The 19,036-nt window shown below is 38.5% G+C and overlaps 3 protein-coding genes across 4 annotated transcripts; all 3 read left to right on the top strand.

Moving 5' to 3' along the window:
• Positions 1-3,860: 3,860 nt before the first annotated feature.
• Positions 3,861-9,104, top strand: LOC121247461. Its single transcript, XM_041145807.1, has 7 exons — positions 3,861-3,883; positions 4,246-4,679; positions 4,773-4,825; positions 5,831-5,868; positions 6,055-6,373; positions 7,674-7,990; positions 8,422-9,104. Exons 1-7 carry the CDS (start codon positions 3,861-3,863, stop codon positions 9,038-9,040), a joined length of 1,803 nt encoding a protein of 600 aa, XP_041001741.1. The 3' UTR covers positions 9,041-9,104.
• A 761-nt stretch (positions 9,105-9,865) lies between these two features.
• Positions 9,866-12,760, top strand: LOC121259129 (O-fucosyltransferase 36-like). 2 transcript variants are annotated; one of them, XM_041160628.1, is made up of 3 exons: positions 9,867-11,361; positions 12,041-12,290; positions 12,448-12,760. In XM_041160628.1, exons 1-3 carry the CDS (start codon positions 10,151-10,153, stop codon positions 12,622-12,624), a joined length of 1,638 nt encoding a protein of 545 aa, XP_041016562.1. In that variant the 5' UTR covers positions 9,867-10,150; the 3' UTR covers positions 12,625-12,760. The 2 variants fall into 2 exon arrangements, with proteins under 2 accessions (XP_041016569.1, XP_041016562.1); XM_041160635.1 differs by lacking the exon at positions 12,448-12,760 and having other exon boundaries at positions 9,866-11,419; positions 11,450-12,113.
• A 1,211-nt stretch (positions 12,761-13,971) lies between these two features.
• Positions 13,972-18,443, top strand: LOC121260644 (uncharacterized protein C23H3.12c). Its single transcript, XM_041162592.1, has 8 exons — positions 13,972-14,506; positions 14,598-14,662; positions 14,756-14,854; positions 15,290-15,337; positions 16,425-16,494; positions 16,650-16,721; positions 17,188-17,316; positions 18,110-18,443. The coding sequence occupies exons 1-8, from the start codon at positions 14,291-14,293 to the stop codon at positions 18,251-18,253; spliced, it is 843 nt and encodes a 280-aa protein (XP_041018526.1). The 5' UTR covers positions 13,972-14,290; the 3' UTR covers positions 18,254-18,443.
• Positions 18,444-19,036: the final 593 nt, after the last annotated feature.

The raw sequence follows: 19,036 nt of genomic DNA, 5'->3' as shown, positions 1-19,036 counted from the left end.
TCTGGCTCCACTCCTTCCCCTCTATAAGTTCTCCCGATAGGCTCCTCGGCTAGAGCTACCATGAGCTCGATGGCGACGGCGGCAGAAGCAGGGCATTCTTGTGACAACTGAGCAAGATGGGACCCATCGGAAGACGTCCTCTCCACACCTGGGTGGGGGCCTTCTGCGCAATCTTCAGCAGCACCCTTGAAGACTTGACCTCCAACGACAGATTGCGCTATGGTCGGAGAATAGGGGATCATCTCCACGTTCAACTCAGAAGGAGGCTCTACCAGAGTTGACCGACGAGGAGCCAATTCTAGAAGGGCCCTACAGAAATGCGTTGAAAGCATGTTGGCCCCTCAGGACAACCTACACTGGCCCGTTGGCGCGACTGGCACTTTAAAGACCGCAACCATGACGGGCTCTGCGATCAAAGCAGCCACGGAAGGAGCGGTCGATGCTTTTGGGATGGTAGGACTCTCCCCCTGCCTCATTGGTGGACTCGATGGATGGATAAAGGGGCTGGTAGTGGGGCATGCACAAATGATGTGGGACATTGTACCTCAATTAGCGTCGAGGACTGCCCTAAAGGAAATTGAGGAGGGGACACTGGGTTGCTGTCGGCCCTAGCAACCTCCATGTGGAGTTTCTTCCCCTTGCCTACGAGAGGAGGGCTGGGGGAATGCTTCCAAGCCAAGGTGGCTTTGGACTGCATAGGAATGACGTGGTCGTAAAAAATGGTATGATCAAGAGGAAGTAAAAATGCCCTTATATTTTCTTCCCTAATGAGAGCCTCCAAGAGGACATCGAATGGGTGATTATTTACTTCGACCTGGGCAATATGACGTAACTCCTCGGGAGAGGTCTTTGGGATGCAGCAACAAAGCTCGACGCCAGAAGAAACTTTGACCTGCAAATATTCCCCTCACGTTTTATAAGGTTGTGGGTTAGAAGAAACTCACGGCCTGTAAGGTTAGCATGCTCCGAGTCTGATTCTAACAAAACTCGCTTCCAGAGGATGCAGCAACACATCAAGTTCCTCCAAGCATTTGGGTGGAGTTGAGAGGGGGGCAATCTGAGATGATCTAGCAGGTCACAAACATAATGAGGGAAGGATAACCTCAGCCTGCAAGAGAACATGCTGGGGAAGATGGCAACCTTCGAGGCATAACCCTCATCGTCGATAGCCCCCTCACGTGGTCCAGGAGCCTAAAAAATCACCTTCTCCAAGACATGAAAGGTAAAAGTCAGTGACGACAAGAACTCAGAGGTGACGTTTGAACGTCAGTTGTGACCAATATAGAATTGCTCCGTGGTGCGAACCTCGGGCTGGTCTAGTTCCTTGGGAATCTTGGATAGAACGGCCTTCTTGGGAGCCATTAAGATTGAGGTTGAGAAAAGTGACGGAGAAGGAAATGAGTCGAGCAAAGAGAATGAGAAGATTATAGCACAAAGAGATGAGGATGTGGTATAGGGGGGAAAAGAGGGCATAACCGTGTTTATATAAAGGAGAAGTGACGGTTGGCCTTCCATACCCATGTGTCAGACGAGGGATGCGAAAGGGTTCGAATATCGTAAAACGCACGACACAACACGATGTGGGAAACCAAACGGCGCATTAAGACTGAGGAGCCTAATCGTTAGGCTGAGGAGGGTAAAAGTGTAAAAGAATGAAGGAAAAGAGAAAAGAAGAGGGAAAATCAAATTATCATCGAATCGGTTCAATGAGAATTAGCAGGGTAATGGAGAGGGTAAAAAGGTCTAGTCCAAGATGTCGAGATCCCACGATCCAAAGGAAACCATCGGTCTAATAAAGTTAAAATGACAGTCTTTGGTGGGCTTGTCCCACCAAGTGAGAGAACTGTTTGGCCCAGTAAAACAATAATGAGGCGCCAACAGAGATGGTTAGGGGTGACATATGCCGACCTGTCAGCCGCCTTGAATTATCACTAGCATGTGGATAATAGGAAGCGTGTGGGGGAAGCTACAACCACCAATCACTTGGGAAGGTGGGCGCCACCAGGATAGGTCGAAGGACGCAAACTCTTCAAATTCCTAGAAAACGGTTGCTAGGAAGCGTGTGAAAGAGGTAACCACGACTTATACACTAAGGAAAGAAAGGCGACGCCACTCTAGCAGGCTGTGGGAATGCGTGCCGAAAGAGCATCCATGGCTCCGAGAGGGGAGAGAGAGGGACTCGTCGACCCTAACTGAGAAGGCGCCGAACGTGAGTCACATTGCATTAATTATTTTCCTTAGGGTATCATGCCTCCTGACTGATTCACATGCATGAGGCACGATAAGACAACTTCTAGGGATGAAAGCAACAGAACTCTAAACTACCTAGTATAAAAGCCTAATCAAGGTATGATCAAACTCACGGAATTTTAAGGCAAAGTAAACACTTCCTAAAAAATAAAACTGACTTAAATATCGAAGGGTCCCCTGACCACCCCTAAGCTCCCTTCTTTACTTGTATATTTGCAGGTCCCTTGGTCCACCTCCCAGCTATCCAAGGAGTCCTCTCGGTATGTACGAAACATGTCCAAAATAATATCTATATTTGATAGGAGGCAAACTGTGGAACTAGGAATCTATGTGGGTTTTTTTTTTTTTTAAATGTTTATGACTTGGTTGTATGACGATTGTGTGACGAAAAAAGAATGAAAGACTACAAGAATTTGCACTACAAAGAACAAAGGGTAGGGATCTCTCATGCTGTCATGAGGTTGAAAGGGGTTGGACAAATTCATCTGGGTTCTCTGTGATGTCGTCGTGATTTTGAAGAGCTTTGTTGCCAATTGAGCTCTGCCTGAGACCTATTGAAGGGCTCTATCTAGAAACATAACCATCAAAAGGAAAGAAAGGGAGACAGTCTATAAACACAGAAAAACGTGCAGTATTTCACAAATAAAAAGGCTAAAACTGTAATTATCGAAATTTATAAGAAGATTTTTGTCCATTGATAATTTTTTAAGAGAAATGCTATGCATCAACTACTATTAACTCCCACACTCTACACCTATAGCTTTTTCATAAGATGTGTAGATGTTTTTCATATTGTGTAAGAGTGTTTTTCATAGGATATGCGGTGATTAATAGTGGTTGATGAGAAAAATTTTTATTTTTTCAAAAGTGTAACCATGTTTCGTAACCTACTTTTAGTTTACTGATAATAAAGAGTGCGGCACTACAACCATCAATATTCGACTCAATTTGGGTTTCAATAAGTGTGTGTCAATTTTTTGCTTTTTTTCGTGTATTTTTTTAACACTCTTAAATGTATATATTTTTTAAAAGAAATTAACAACATTATTAAAAAATATCTCTTTAATCACAAAGTAAAAAAAAAAAAAAAAAAGTTTCAAGACACTATCGAGACCCACCATCGGTGGGTTTAGTATTTTTCATAAAAAGTAGTTGAATAATTAAAACCCAAACAACTTTATGATTAAAGTGTTTTTAAAATTATTTCAATAATTTTTAATTTACAAACTATTTTATTTCATTTAAATATTATAATTATTTTAAATTTTTACATAAAATTAAAAAAATAATTTAATTTTCAAATTGTTAAAATAAAAATTATGTTAAAAATAATATTTTATTAAAACCAAACGAAGTGATTAGGTTACACCGAACCCCAAACAGATCCATAATATATAGGTAGCATCGTTATTCAGTTCAACCGTTATTCGACGCCGCAGGCTGCGTGGCTTTCTCGCAGTGTTTAAACACCCAGGTCGTCCCAAATTGTCTCTCCCCTGGTAACCATCGTTTCGAGAAGTTGTCCCCTGAAAATGCTCCGCTTTCTTAACAAATGCTGTCCCGTCTCCCCATTTCACTAGCCTATTGACATTAGAGTCTGGATTTGGCTAATGAGCTCCCATGCCTATACTGGGTGCTCACTTCTCTCCTCTACTTCTCCGAGTTCCTTTTTCTTCTTTATTTTCTCCTATCTTCAATCTCACATTCAGTTCCGTATGAATTCTATTTGAAGTTTTTGTTTTTCTTATTTTTAGTTGAAATCCCAATTCACTTTATTGCTCAATTTGATTACTCTATTTGAAAAAGTGCTAAAAAAAATCATTTTTTTTTAGTTAGATCACTTTTTTACTAAGGGGTGCGCGATTGTTGTGTATCTGGACTTGTAACTGCATTACTCACCTTAGTTGTGTAACTGGTGATATGCAGAGTGTACAATATTGTAGTTTGCCTCTTAGTGATAATCGCTGAGACTGTCATTTTTGTATCTGTTAGCAGAGATTGCTACTCCGCAGCCTGCCTGCAAAGTCGTTTGTGTGCAATCAGGGCTCAAACCCTTATTCATGGTAAATCATCAACTCCGTTTACCTCTGCGAACGATAAAAGACTGTCCTATGCTTGGAAATCTTTGCGACTGCCTAAAGAACTAAACGTAAATGTGAAACACGTTGAGGTGCAAAGGAGTAGACTCCTGATCAATGCAATCGCAACTCTTGAACCCAAGGCCAAGGGTTTAGTTCAGAATAAAAATGGACAAAAGGGTTGCGATGTTACACACTTTGGTATCGATTCAAGTCTCCCGACAATTGAACTCAAGTATTCGAGTGAAGACGCGAAGGAATTGGATGAGAGAGAGAGGTCGAGAAGGCTGAGAATATCAAAAGCAAATAAGGGTAACACACCGTGGAACAAAGGCAGGAAACACAGTGCTGGTAACAATATATTTATAGATCTTGGCTTCTGGATTTGTCAGTCTGTTTCCAGTATTTGTTTTACATAAGCTCAAATCTCTATATGCTGGGCAGAAACCCTTCAACGGATTAGAGAGAGAACAAAGCTTGCAATGCAGGATCCTAAGGTGATGTCGTGTAAGAATAATTTCACATGTACCTTTGAAATGACCTTAGTTTGTTTAGAATGAAGACGGTTATTTTGGTGGAACTTTCAACTTTAAAGTCTTGCTCTTTCAGTTGCACCTATTTCATTATATAAATGCTTAACTGGACCATGTACTCATCTCATGGCACACATGGATGGTGGGTGGTGATTGATCATCAGTACATCCTACTTAAAACTCTTTTTTTTAATATACATTGGTAAGTAACAGGCTCACCCTACTTAGAATACAAACTTCAACATGCTAGTATATGAAAATGTTAGGCAATCATGTTGGTGACTTTGAAAAGCCCCCTCACAACCCTTTGCTTTGCCACCGATGTCAGATATTAGGAGCATGGCCTGTCTCTAGGCCTTAAATTCCCTTCAGTTTACCGCTGGTCTACAGAATCTATAATGACATAACATGCTGGTGTCAAAATCTTGCTCATATCCAACAATTTGTTGTTGAATAGTTTGAACCTTCTTGCTGCATGCAATGAGATTGTCAGGTTAAGAGTACAACATTATGCTGTATGAACTAATTTTCTGTGCTGATTTAAGGAGTTTGTGACTGTTCAACACTTAATGCTAGAATAATACCTAACCAGTGTACACACCATGACAGAATCGTAAGCAGATAACTGTCTAATATTTTTCAGAACATTTTATTTGCGTTTTCTCGTTTTGACCTGATAAAGCCATCTTAAGTTCGTCCAAATTGACTTTTTTTTTTTTTTCCCATCTATAGTATCCTTGTATATTTGGAATAAGCTGTATTTAGTCTGTAGTCTCCTTGGGTCATCTTTTGACAATAAGTTAGATGGCCAATCCAAAGAGTTGGATATCAATGGCATGATTTATTATGAGGTGTCAAACATATTATGCATTTGTTGAGCATGAGAAAAGAGATGTTCGTATTGTCATTACTACAGTCCATTTGGATAGTTTAGAAGTGATTATTCTCTTAACAAAATTGGTCGTGCAGGTCAGATTGAAATTAAGCAACCTAGGACATGCTCAGAGGTAGGCCTTATACCATTCTGTTTATTAGCGTTTTAGTCTACCACGGACATTTTCCTAACCCTGGCAGACTCCCCAGTCTTTAAGGATTATGACAGGGATTCCGAGTTCATGAATTTCTATTGTCATACATCCCACCATGTCATTTCATAATGTTGTACTTTCTATTTCTTTTAATTGATTGTACAGCACAGAGACAAGGGTGAAAATTGCACTTGGAGTTCGATTGGGGTGGCAAAGGCTACGTGAGAAGCTGACAGTGCAGGAAGGTTGCTGCTTTGAGTGGCAGAATCTAATTGCAGAAGCAGCAAAACGAGGCTTTGTTGGTGAGGAAGAGCTGCAGTGGGATTCCTACAAGATATTAGATGAACAGCTCAAGAAGGAGTGGTTAGAGAGTGTTGAACAGAGGAAGATGATGGCTGGGCTAAAAGGTAGCAAGAGAACAACTATGTCCCCTGAGCAAAGGCGGAAAATTTCAGAAGCAATCTCCGCCAAATGGGCTAATACTGTAAGTAGGTAACATGGTATCTAGAAGAAGTTCCGTGATTCATGTTTTCTGCATAAACCTTACTTGCCAGGTCCTATCTTGGAACTCTTCTATTAGATTATGAGTTATTTCTTGATGGCCTTGACTGCTCTATCTAAGATAGTTTGATAGTTTGTGAATAGTAGTGAGATAGTTTGAGTTGAGTATTTTTTGAATTTTGGGAAAGGAGAGAGAAAAAGTTGAATAAAAAATATTATAAAGTTAAAATATTGTAAAAATATAGTTTTATAATATTATTTTTGTTTGGGATTTTAAAAAAGTTGGAATTGTTTTTTATTTAAAATTTTGAAAAAGTTGTAATGATTAGATTGAAAAAGTTGCAATGATTAATTTAAAAATTTTGTATTTGAATTATGTGGGATGAGATAAAATGAGATTAGATGAGAATTTTATATCTCATCCTATGCCCAAACCTGCCGAATTGTTATGAGGAAATCATTTGCTAAACTGTATCCTCACTTTCTGAAAAAGAATGCTGGAAGAGAATAGTTGTCTTATCCATCAAATATTGGGTTACAAGTGCAAGGCTTTGCACATTCCATAACACCTCTATTCCGTCACTGATAAAAAACCAGTGAATAACACCTCTATTTCAATATGACTTCTCAAAACAAATGGCTTTGTTATTGCAAATTTGCAATCAAATGATGAGAATTGGTGCATATAGCACTTATATTAAGTTCTAAGATTTCACCAAGTTCATCTTTTCTTGCTGATCCTATAAAACTGAGTTTCATGATGTATATAATATGTATATATATATTATATAAGTATAAAACTTCATTAAAAAGTGCAAAGGTACAATCCAAGTGATGCATATAATAGATACACCTAAAGGCTGATTTTCATGACATTGCCCGCTTGTCCAAGCAAAAAACAAGATCCTTTTAAGTGTGAAAAAAATTATAGGAGAAACTTGTATTTTCAAAACTCTTCCCAATTAAAAAGATGTTCCCTATCCAACGTCTAGATTGCATTTGAGCTAGACAACTATGAGTTATAGTTTCTTCAAACTTTATGTCCCACTTGAACATCTATCTTGTGTTCTTCCTTATGTCAATAATCTATAGTAACGGATTGGTTTGCTCAAAATTTTGGGGTACTCAGACTAAATCTTTCAGTTTTCCATAGAAGCCAAGTTCCCTTTTTTACCGAAACCGATTCTTGGTACCAATTCTACTTTGTAGAGTTATGCTTTGTGGTTTTAGTTGTGCACCTGATAAATTTATTCTCAAAGTTGGATTTTCCTACATTTTATCAGGACTACCGTGATCGGGTCTGCGCTGGCTTGGCTAAACATTATGGGATACCACCTAATGCTGAAAGAAATCCACAGAGAAGGTCAAGTAGTGGTATACAGACGTCTAGAAGGAGCCCCACAAAAAAAAGAGATTGTGCAACGGATAATTCTTCTATGGTTGAGAATAAAATCCAAAATCAACAATTAAGGTTGAGGAGACATAGTGAACCCCGTTACAAAGATCCCATGGCGAATTCTAAGCTGGAGATGATAAAAAACATTAGAGCAGAGAGGGCAGCTGCAGAAACTAAAAAAACTGTAGCTGTTGAACGAGCAAGGTAAGTTCATGTCTCTGTTCTCATACTTAAATTTGGTTAGTAAAGAACTATTTAATTGACCTGTCAGGATGTAGCCTTGTAATCAAAGGATGGGTTTGGGATGAGCTATATACTTAGACATCCTGGGGTTTGATTTGCACCAGGAGTTCTCTTGAAATACCTGAGACTATGGCCAGCTCAAATAAGTGAGAGGAAAAATGGTTTCCAACTCATCACTTAAGTGGTTTAATGGTCTGATTACTGATGCCGTTGCTTTCCTGTCATAGCTTAATTATCATTCCCGCCCCCCTCCCAAAAAAAATAATGTCAGTCTGAATCAACCCACCTGCTGACCTGCATCAAAAGGCAATGTATTTCCATTCTTTGATTGCCATTTGATTAGCTACTTCGAAATTCTTGGAACTCTAGGTTTAATTTGTGGCAAACTGCAGGCTATTGATTGTTGAAGCTGAGAAGGCTGCCAAGGCCCTTGAGGTTGCTGCAATGAAGAGCCCTGTTGCTCGAGCTTCCCTGATGGAAACCAGAAAGCTTATAGCTGAAGCAATCCAATTGATTGAATCCGTAGAGACTGGTCAGAACACTTCCCATGAGGATGGCGGTTACCCTTCAGTTGCCTCAAAAGGACTAATTGGCCAGGTTGAGAAGGATAGGAGTGAAAAAATTGAAGTTTTAAACCAAGCAGAGCCAAGAGAAGTAATTGGAGCCCCAATGGTACAAAGAAAGGACGAGGACCTTAACTTTCGCAAGTTTGCCTTGCATGATCTACTGAACAGTGAGGATGAACTTTTCCCAACCAGCTTCAGTGGCTCTGGCTCGTCTCCTTTCAGTTTTGAGAGTCTAATGAAGCAATCAGGTTCAATAAATCGCCATGACCAACCAAAACTAAACCAGCATAGCGACTATGGAAGACGACCTCTACCAAATGGAGACAAAGTTGAGTCTCTGAAAGAGGAAACACGTTCTGAGTCAGTTGCCGTAATAAAAAAATGGGTTCGTGGAAGGCTCATTGAAGTGGCGAAGAGCACAGTGTTAGCGCAAGAAACATCATAAATTATAACACCATTCATATTTCAGTTTGCCGAACATATGAATGTACAATGCAAGTCTTTGATCTCGGGGCTGTTTCAACACTATAACCTTTCTATCTTATAAAGGAGGCCACTGCAGTCTGCAATATTAGTATCAACATGAACGTAGATTAGTTAGAAGGTCGACATAACAGGCTGAACGTGTGGAGAGGAATACGAGGAAAGGACGAAAGCAAATCCTATACGAGAAAACGATATTTAGAGTCAAGTATGCATAACAACACGATATTTCCCTGAATAGGCTTCCTTTAGCTGACGAGGGAGACATGCACAACAGCAACAAAATCTGTTACAACTAATATTTTGAATCAATTGGGAGTAAGAATCATGGGAATGATCGGATATGGATCCAGATATTTGGCTATATTTGGTTTTACATCCAGATTTATAATGTATCCGTTCATCCGGCTATCTGTTCGTTTGGATGGTTTGATCTGTTCGACTACAGTAGCAGCATTAAAACTCAGTTTAGATTAATAAACACTTTCAACTCATTTTATCATTATAACTTTTACAAATTCTTATATTAAATATAATAAATAATTCAACTTTTATAAATCTCAAAATAGAGATGCTACCTGCATGGTGTAAGGCAGGTCCTCACTGTCCATTCCTATCTCAAAATAATAATAATATTTAAATAATATTTTATTTAATTTTCATCCCGACTCACTGTTCAAACCTAACCTAACCTATGAGTCGGGTCGGCCCGGGTCAACAACCACCGGTTGAAACGTCGTCCAAAAATGGGCTATACATTATTGTGAGGTGGGCCGGTAACGTGTCATTTTCCTCCACCGACACAAAAACTCGATCATTATTTTCTTTCCTTTCTTCCCCTTCACTCCTCGCCTTCTCATCTCGATCGAATCCTTATGAGGAGATATATCAAACAGTTTTGTGGTCAGCTACATCAATTTCAGTGCGTTCAAATGTTTCTTCCAGATCTCAACACAATTCCCTTTTGCTTTGATACTCCGGTGATTCTCTAATGCGTTCGTCGTCACTCGGTCAGTGACTTTGGGGCGGGCGGAGGAAAAAAAAAAAAGAAGAAAGAAAAGCGAAAGCGAAAATGGAGCGAGGTTCGTCGTCGGACGAAGAGGACGACCGCGAGAACCTGATCCTGCAGAATGACGACGTCAAGCACCTCCCTCCCACTACTCGCTCGCCCTTCCACATTGACGATTTCCACTCCACAATGCGCCGGCGATTCCACCTCCACCTCAACAAGAGGTACCTACTCGCCATCCTCCTTCCTCTTCTCATCCTCGTCCTCTACTTCTCCACCCGCAACCTCTTCCCCTCCGGCCTCAGATTCGACCGCATGCGCGAATCCGAATTGCGCGCTCTTTATTTGTTGAGACAACAGCAACTAGGGCTTTTCAGTTTATGGAATAACTCCCAGTTGGAAACGGGGAACCGTTCGTTCGTACAGTCGACCGCATTGCTCGACGATCTTAAATCTGCCCTACTCCAGCAGCTTTCCTTGAATAAAGAGATTCAGCAGGTTCTCTTGTCGTCCCATCGATACGGGAACTTATCCGAGTTCCAATCCGATTTTCAGGACCCCAGTCTAAGCGGTGGTTATGGTTTCGGTAGGTGTGGAAAGGTGGACCAGAAGATGAATGCGCGAAGAACCATTGAGTGGAAGCCGAAATCAAATAAATACTTGTTCGCAATTTGCCTGTCCGGGCAGATGTCCAACCATTTGATTTGCTTGGAGAAGCACATGTTCTTTGCGGCTCTGCTTGACCGGGTTTTGGTCATTCCGAGCTCCAAAGTGGATTACCAGTACAATAGGGTCTTGGATATTGATCATATTAATGAATGCTTTGGGAGAAAGGTTGTTGTTTCGTTTGAGGAGTTTTCCGTGGCTAAGAAGAATCATATGCACATAGACAGTTTTAAATGTTATTTTTCGCTGCCTCAGCCTTGTTATGTGGATGAGGAGCACATTAAGAAGCTAAAATCTTTGGGACTTTCAATGGGGAACCCTGAGCCTGCTTGGGTTGAGGATATTAAGAAGCCAAACAAGAGAACTGTTCAAGATGTCCAGTCCAAGTTCTCTTCGGATGACGATGTTCTTGCAATTGGAGACATTTTCTATGCGGATGTGGAGCAAGATTGGGTGATGCAGCCAGGTGGGCCGCTTGCTCACAAATGCAAGACGCTAATCGAACCAAGTCGTCTTATTTTACTTACCGCACAGCGTTTTATTCAGACATTCTTGGGAAAGAACTTCGTAGCACTTCACTTTCGGAGACACGGCTTCTTAAAGTTCTGGTATGTCTACGTTTTCCCTGTCCAGTGTCCAAATGGTGATGTTTATTTGTCACAGTATGTTTGACGATTGACATCGTTGAAGTATGTGGCTTTCTTACAGCTATGCATATGTTGCAATTGTTCGGTAACAAAAAACTTTTTAATCGTGAAAACTCAATTTGTTTACCTCCTTTTTTTACCCACTTGCACAACAAATATGGCGTTTTAATTTCTCATTTTTGCCTACTAGCTATGGTTATTCATTGTATGCCCAGTATGTGCCAGTTAATCCTAGCTTACGAGGCTCTGAGGAAAGGTAGATGTGCAATATGTAAGCATTTGCTAGCGATTTGCATCGCGTTGTATCATATATGCATACCTTTGTTGTAGATATTCCCATCCCTTCCTTAGGTCGGATGTACCCTTATCCTTTCTTGAGGGAGAGAAATTCTGGGTTCGAGTTACTTATGCAATCCTATGACAAGTAGAATTCTCTTTTTATATGATATTTTGTTAATAATGTAAAAGCAATATTTGCTCATGCTCCAATTTTAAGTCACATTTTGAATGCTTGAATGGAAGGACTAGCTTTTGAGCAAATGTGACTTTTTATTTGCATTCTGTATATGGATGCGTTTATGTATGCTTGCTAAGAAAAATTTTAGCATCTCAGTACCTGTAATCTTGTTTAATTTTCCAGCAATGCTAAAATGCCCAGTTGCTTTTTCCCCATTCCTCAAGCTGCGGACTGCATCACTCGAATAGTTGAAAAAGCAAATGCGCCAGTCGTTTATCTTTCAACTGATGCAGCTGAAAGTGAAACTAGTTTGTTGCAGTCACTAGTTGTGCTTGGCGGGAAGGCTGTACCACTTGTTAAAAGGCCTCCTCGTAGTTCAGCTGAAAAATGGGATGCTTTGTTGTACAGACATGGCCTTGAGGATGACTCTCAGGTGAATTAAGCTTCTTTTTTACTTAAAAGAAATTATTTCTTTTCCTGTTTGTATATTTGTATAGCTTGGGTGCAAAGAAATTGTCTGAACCTAATGATCTTATGGTTGTCACTGAAATCCATATATTAAATCCATTTTCTGGATTTTCATACTGAAGGTGGAAGCTATGCTGGATAAGACAATCTGCGCACTGTCTAGTGTATTCATTGGAGCCCCTGGATCAACATTCACAGAGGACATCTTGCGACTGCGTAAAGACTGGGGTTCGGCATCTCTGTGTGATGAGTACCTCTGCCAAGGTGAAGATCCAAACTTTGTGGCAGAAAACGAATGAAAGAAGATACAGAAATGGTGTGAGATTTTGAGTCTTAAAAAGAGGCTATTTCTGTATGTACCTCTGCACGATAGTTGGTTTACCCCGAAATTTGTTAACATTTATTCCAGTGTATGATAATAGCATTCTTTTTTTCTTTTTTCTTGTTCCATTTGATGATGCGATAGCCTCGGCTGAGTATTATATGTGCGTGGGCAAATGGTGCTTGTAAATCTACTCTCTGTACCTTCCCCCTTTTCACACACAGAAATCAATATTTGGGTTGCAAAAACTGCTGTTTCATTGCTTGAAATAATAGTTTTCTGGATTATTTTTCCTGGATATTGGACGCGAAAAGAATCACAATGGTGATGTAAAACGCAGCAGTTATTAAGGCCAAAGTGGTTCATCAAGGGGTCATAATTTCGACTTTAAAAATTATGAGTTCTATAAGTTATAAATCGTGCAGATATATCGTATGTTGTCAAACCCAATACAGGAAAAATAAAACTTTTTTAACTGATGTATAAAGATGGGCTAATAAATAAGATTGTGCATAATTAATACTTGTAATTAATTAAGAGAAAACCTTGTAATTAAGAGAAAACCTTATGGGCGTTTGAACTAATATTGATATAATAGAGTTATTCTATTCTCAAATTGGTGTATAGAATATATCATTCACATAATTTACGTTTTAAAATTTATATTTCAAATCAAATTATGCCGTGTAAGTATTTTATTATGTATGTTCCACACACCTACTTGAAAATATAATTTTTAGATATAATAATATAGAATAATTATACTTATCATCTTCACACATCATTCTTGTTTTAATTTCTTTTTTTCATTTTTTATATAATAAATATGTGGTGTATGGATGATAAGTAGAACAGTTTAATTAGTTTAACAAGAATAAAATAAAATAAAAAATAATTTAAAAATGTATAAAATGTCTTGTATAAAATGATGAGTAGCATTCAAAGATATATATAGTTAATTAACCAATTTGGTTGGATATATAGTAAGCCCAATTGGCGGGAAAGGATAGGGTTAGGGCTTTGGTAAACGTCCGTTGGGTTGGGGTTGGGTCGAAGAAAGCAAAGAGTCGGTAGACAGAGAGACAACCCCACGTGGAACTGACTCATAGTGTGATTGAATTTAAAGATGAGTTAGAATAAATTAAGATGGATTATAGATAATAGTGAAATAAATTATAAATAATAATAAAATTTATAAATTAAAATTAATAAATAATAATAAGATGAATTGCGAATAAAACTTTTCCGTCTATCCTACACCCGACTCGCACTGGAAAAACCCGTAATTAGATTGGACCGCTTCTTAACTTCCCTCCACCGGTATCCGCGTCACTCACCCACTGACACTCTCGCTCGCCGCCTCCCCTTCTCTCTATCTCTCGTCTTTGTTACCTTCCCGCATTCTTCGCAGCTGTACCGAACGTCTCAAAAAGCCAGAGCCTTTGTGGGTTTTTCTTATTGACTTGGAATATACTATATACAGATCCTTTCCTTTTGATTCTATTTCAATTTTTAATTATATCAGAGGGGAATCGGAATTTTGAATGATACTATTGAAAGTACGTTAGGGTCCGAGGTTAGGGTTTAAGGGGTGTGTAACAGGGAAATTCAGGAGAAAGAGAGAGAAAAGCAAAAAACAAAGCATGAGAGCGAGATTGGTGGTGTTCCCGATAAGAGGGAGGAACTGGTGCTTCTCTAGATCCATTAATCATTCTCTTGATTCTTCTTCTTCTTCTTCTTCCGGTTCCGCTTTTTCTCAAACACCTTCCACATTGAAAGATCTGTGGCGGGATATCTCCTCCAATCCCAAGCCCTTCAATGCTAATGCCGAACTCCTCGTCGATTTCGTCTCTCTCAAGGTCTTCTCCTCTCTTTTCGCTCTCCCGTCTTCGTCTGCTAGTGATGCGAAATACTGATTATTATTATTATTTTTGCTGGATTCTAATGAAGATGAATAGAGCTTGGGTTGGTCTGGAGAAAGCGCCTCAAGGAACTATCAAGAACAAGATTCACGGGTGAGCTTCTGTCCTTTTCTTCCATCCTTTTTACCGCGCTTGAGCTTAATGTTTTGTTTTTCTTCGCTCACTGTTTATTAGTATATGATTTAGATTGGGACTGCGGCTTTTGGCGCGAGTTAAGCCCTCTGAGATTTTCTTCAAATCTATCACAAAGGACGTCACAAATGTCGAAGTTACCTACCCGTTAAGGTTTCGCCTTTTCCTTTTTTTCGCTTTGCCTTAACTTTTTCAATTCAACAAAAGCTTATCGCTTTACTCTTACTTTCACTCTGCTTTTAGATGGTCTGCTCTAGCATTGTAACCTATAGTTCGTTACTCACTTAAATCAGTCGTTTGCGTTTGTTGCTCTATCAGAAGGATTAAAAACAAAAAAGAAAAGAAAGAAATTAAACCAGCCATTTGCATTTGTTGTCATATCAGAAAGATGAATAAAAAGCTTTTTTTTTCCTATCCAATTTTACATTTTTGTCATGGTTTTTATTCTTTTCTATTTCATCACTAGCTGACATCTCATCTGAAGAAGGATGTAACTTGGAAAAAGTAAGTGGGCCTAGGGCTTCGTCTTTGCCACCTTTTTTATTTTCTGTAATTCTGCCATGTTGACAATATTTTTCATTCTTGCAGTTTAAATGCACGGCTTGTGCGGCGAAGATTACGACATATTGCCATGAGGTAATTTCTTTTCCTTCTTTTTCTTGCCCATCTAATAAGTACAAAGTTCAAAGTTTTTGCCATCTTTGAGGCAACACTAATTCTCTTTTACCAGCTATACTTGTTCACCCCTTAGTTTTTCTATTGCTGGAAAATCTGACAATGAAGCATGGCTGACCTTGGATCTTCTGAATGAATATGCTATGATGGCTCTACGCTCTGATGAATTTGTCCTCCCTCCCCCTCCCCCTCCCCCTCCCCGGAATATTTCCCCAAAATTGAGTCTTTAGGGAAGACTAGGAAAGTTGTTGCAAAAATTCAAGCAAATAAGATGATTATGTCAGCAGGAGATAATCTTTACATATGCACCCAACTAAGATGTAGCATTACTCTTTTTTCTTTAATCGGTAAACAAAATTTTATTGATCATAAGAATAGGCAAAAGTCCAGGTATATGGGACATATACAAGAGCGTTGCCTTGGCTGGCTAGTTCAGCGATACAAGAAATTCATGGAAACTCATTCCATTGGAATCAATTATAACTGACTAATGAAGTAAAGTATTGAAAGACAATTTCCTAAGCTCTTCCATTTATCACTCTCGATCTTCGAGGCTTCTGTCATTCCTTTCCCTCCAAATGCACCACCATAAGCATATTGGGACCATCTTCCATATTATTGCAATGTGGAAGATTGCATCATATTATTTTCCCAGAGGCTTCCGTGATTTTTTCAAAATTCTGGCCATCATGTCTAATGGCATAGATTTGTGTCAGAAGATGACTATATTAATATTTCTTGAGTTCTCTTCGGGACATATTCCTCCTGAAGTGGTCTGGTTTTCATGTAATAATGTTTGGAGAGAGAAGGGGAGGGGGGGGATCTATGATTATTTATGATGAGCTTTATGTACAAGGAACAACATTAAGATCCATTAGTAAAGCTTCTATGATAATGGCCCTCAGAACTAAAAAAAGCTCATTGATGCTTAGATACATTCATATTAATTTCTTATAGGTCTGTTTAAGCTGTATTTGATTTCTATTGGATTTTATTGGCATTCTATGAGTGTGAGAACATTGATATTGAAATGCTATCTGATTTACAGGGGAACTATCATCCACAAGAAGTACTTTTATGGTTCAGTTACATTGCTTCCTTTGACAACTGTGTTTACTGTACGTATGTGTTTCACTTCAAAATGTCTACTCTGCTTCACTGTGATTTGGATTCTCAAGTTTTGAAGCTATATGCATTGATATAGCTTGATATCCAAATCAATTTTCCCATCGTATCACAATGCCTTTTATTCTACTGCTTGTTTCTGTTATAGGTTTTACCATTGCCCAACATTCCATTCTTTTGGGTTTTGTTCCGCACTTATTCTCACTGGCGAGCTCTACAGGTGTGTACATGCTAGTTATATTGCAACTATTTGTTTTATGATATGTGAACATCGTAAAAATAAGCTTTGTACAATTTAAAATGTGAAATTGGAGTTAATGAATGCACTTAGGGGCAGAACCAAGCCCCCCAAGCCGATGCTTGGGTCCTCCCCTGAAATGCACTAGTAAAGATAGCCATTTGTTTCAAGTTGATTGGCAGAGGACTTAAAAGAATGTAGTTTGAATCAGTGTAAAAAACAACTATGGCCTTGTTCTTTTTAAAGATATATGTAAGTGACTTTGTTATATCCTTTAGATGGTGACTTTCTGGTTTATATTATTTGCCTTGCCCGAAGTTTTGTCTTTCTCTGTAGGATGGTGTTGTTGGCCCTAGCATCAGCGTTTTTTGTGTCCTGTCACTGTATTATTTATTAAACTACATCATTTTCATCCCATCTTCTTTGTTTGTTAATACTGATGTTTTAGGGAAGTGAGAAGCTCCTTCAGCTTGTCTCAGATAGTTCTTCAACTATGACCTCTACTACAGGGAACGGGAATGAGGCCAAGCATGGTGACTCTCTTCATGGAATCCATAATTCACTTGGTTTTACATGGGTAAGTTAAATTATGCATTCTGATACGGTGAAGATAACGAGGTTGCTATTTTGATTGGTATCTGAGATCAGTCATAGCAAAGAACTCTACATTTGTCTTTCATGGTCTGAGCATCAACCCCCACCCCCAAAAGAAAAAACAGAAATCCAAGCTCCCCCCAAATTAGTATTTACTGTCAAAAACTGCCTCGTAGTTTTGAGCCTGTGGATATGGAGTTTTGCATATTGATAGATTATGACAAATATACTGAGTTATCTTGTCATAAACTTAGTATATCCAAATACAATTGCGTGAGGAAGTGGTGCTTTTTGGTATTCAATGGGGTTATTAATTTAACAGAATACAACTGCATGAAGAACTTCTCCGGCACTTGTAATGGCTAGTATTTACACCAGTTATCCCCACCTTTGTCTATGTGAACCGTTATTTTGTTGCTTTGACCATGGTCCATGGATATGTTGAGCCTATCTTTTTGTACAAAACATTGACTTAACCAAACCAAAGGGGCTCTTGATATGCCAACTATGCCTGCTTGGTTTGGATTTTCCACTTGGAAAATCTTAAAAACTGATTAAACCCATCATTTTGTACCTATGTTGGATTTAACCAAACCAAACGAGCTCTTTTTATGCCAACTAAAGTTGATTACCTGCATTTTCTAGTTTTCTTGAATAGGTCAATTCTGCTATACACACGCACGCGCACACACATAATTGGAAAGATTCAACCTGTGTGGATTTTCGTTGTGGCGGCATTTGATAAAAACCATGTTTTTATCTTTCTTTGTAATTAGGTTTTGCAGCCGTCAAAGGAACTTGAGGAACTTGTTCATCGTGGAGATGGGCATGACGGTCTCAGCAAATGTACCATTTCGGACATCTGCAAGGTCTTTGATTTGAACAGAAATGATGTTCTAAAATACAGGGATTTTATGTAATTAACGTTGTCATATCTGCCATCTGAAATGTAACATCTTCAGAGTCCATTTAGTGGAAACGAAGTACGTTGTCCTAATTTTATTTTTTTGAGCCTTTTCAATATTGGGTAGTAAAATAACTGTGCCCCCCCATATTGTAAACTCTGAGCGATTGAATAAATTTTGAATATACAAGGCACCTTTGATCAAAGCGTCCTAATACCGACATTAGGAATTAATATGTCTATATTAATTTTGAAAAAATAATTATAATTGAGATATTATTAGTAGAATTTCCCTCTTTCATATGTTCAGCTAAATAGAGCTCTTTATTTTTTTAGGGTGGGGGCCGTATAGATTGTGAATAAGATTATAGTCTCCAGGTATAAAAAGGGTCCAACCAAAAAATTGATTTGCTTAATGAGAAAATTTAGTTATAAGCTTTATTTTTTCCACATGAAGTTTTTTACATCAGTTATGTTAAACAATGATTGGTGTTTGAGTAAAAACTATATAATAGATCTTACTATAAGTGATGTGTCAATATACTAACTTTAGTAGTGTTATATATGTACTTATACTTTTATTTATAAAATTTATTTAGTTACTTTTATTTTGAATTTTAAAATTTCATGATTTTTAATATATCAATAATCGAGACATAAAAATGTAAGTTTTTTCTTAAATACATTAAGGCCCTATTTGAATATAAAAGTACTCTCAATTTATCTCATCTTATTTCATCATTATAATTTTTTCAAATTTTCATATAAAATATAATAAATAAATTAACTTTTTTAATTC

Source organism: Juglans microcarpa x Juglans regia, chromosome 1D, assembly GCF_004785595.1.
Source record: "Juglans microcarpa x Juglans regia isolate MS1-56 chromosome 1D, Jm3101_v1.0, whole genome shotgun sequence".
Taxonomy (NCBI): Eukaryota; Viridiplantae; Streptophyta; class Magnoliopsida; order Fagales; family Juglandaceae; genus Juglans; species Juglans microcarpa x Juglans regia.
This window is presented reverse-complemented; position numbering and strand designations above follow the sequence as displayed.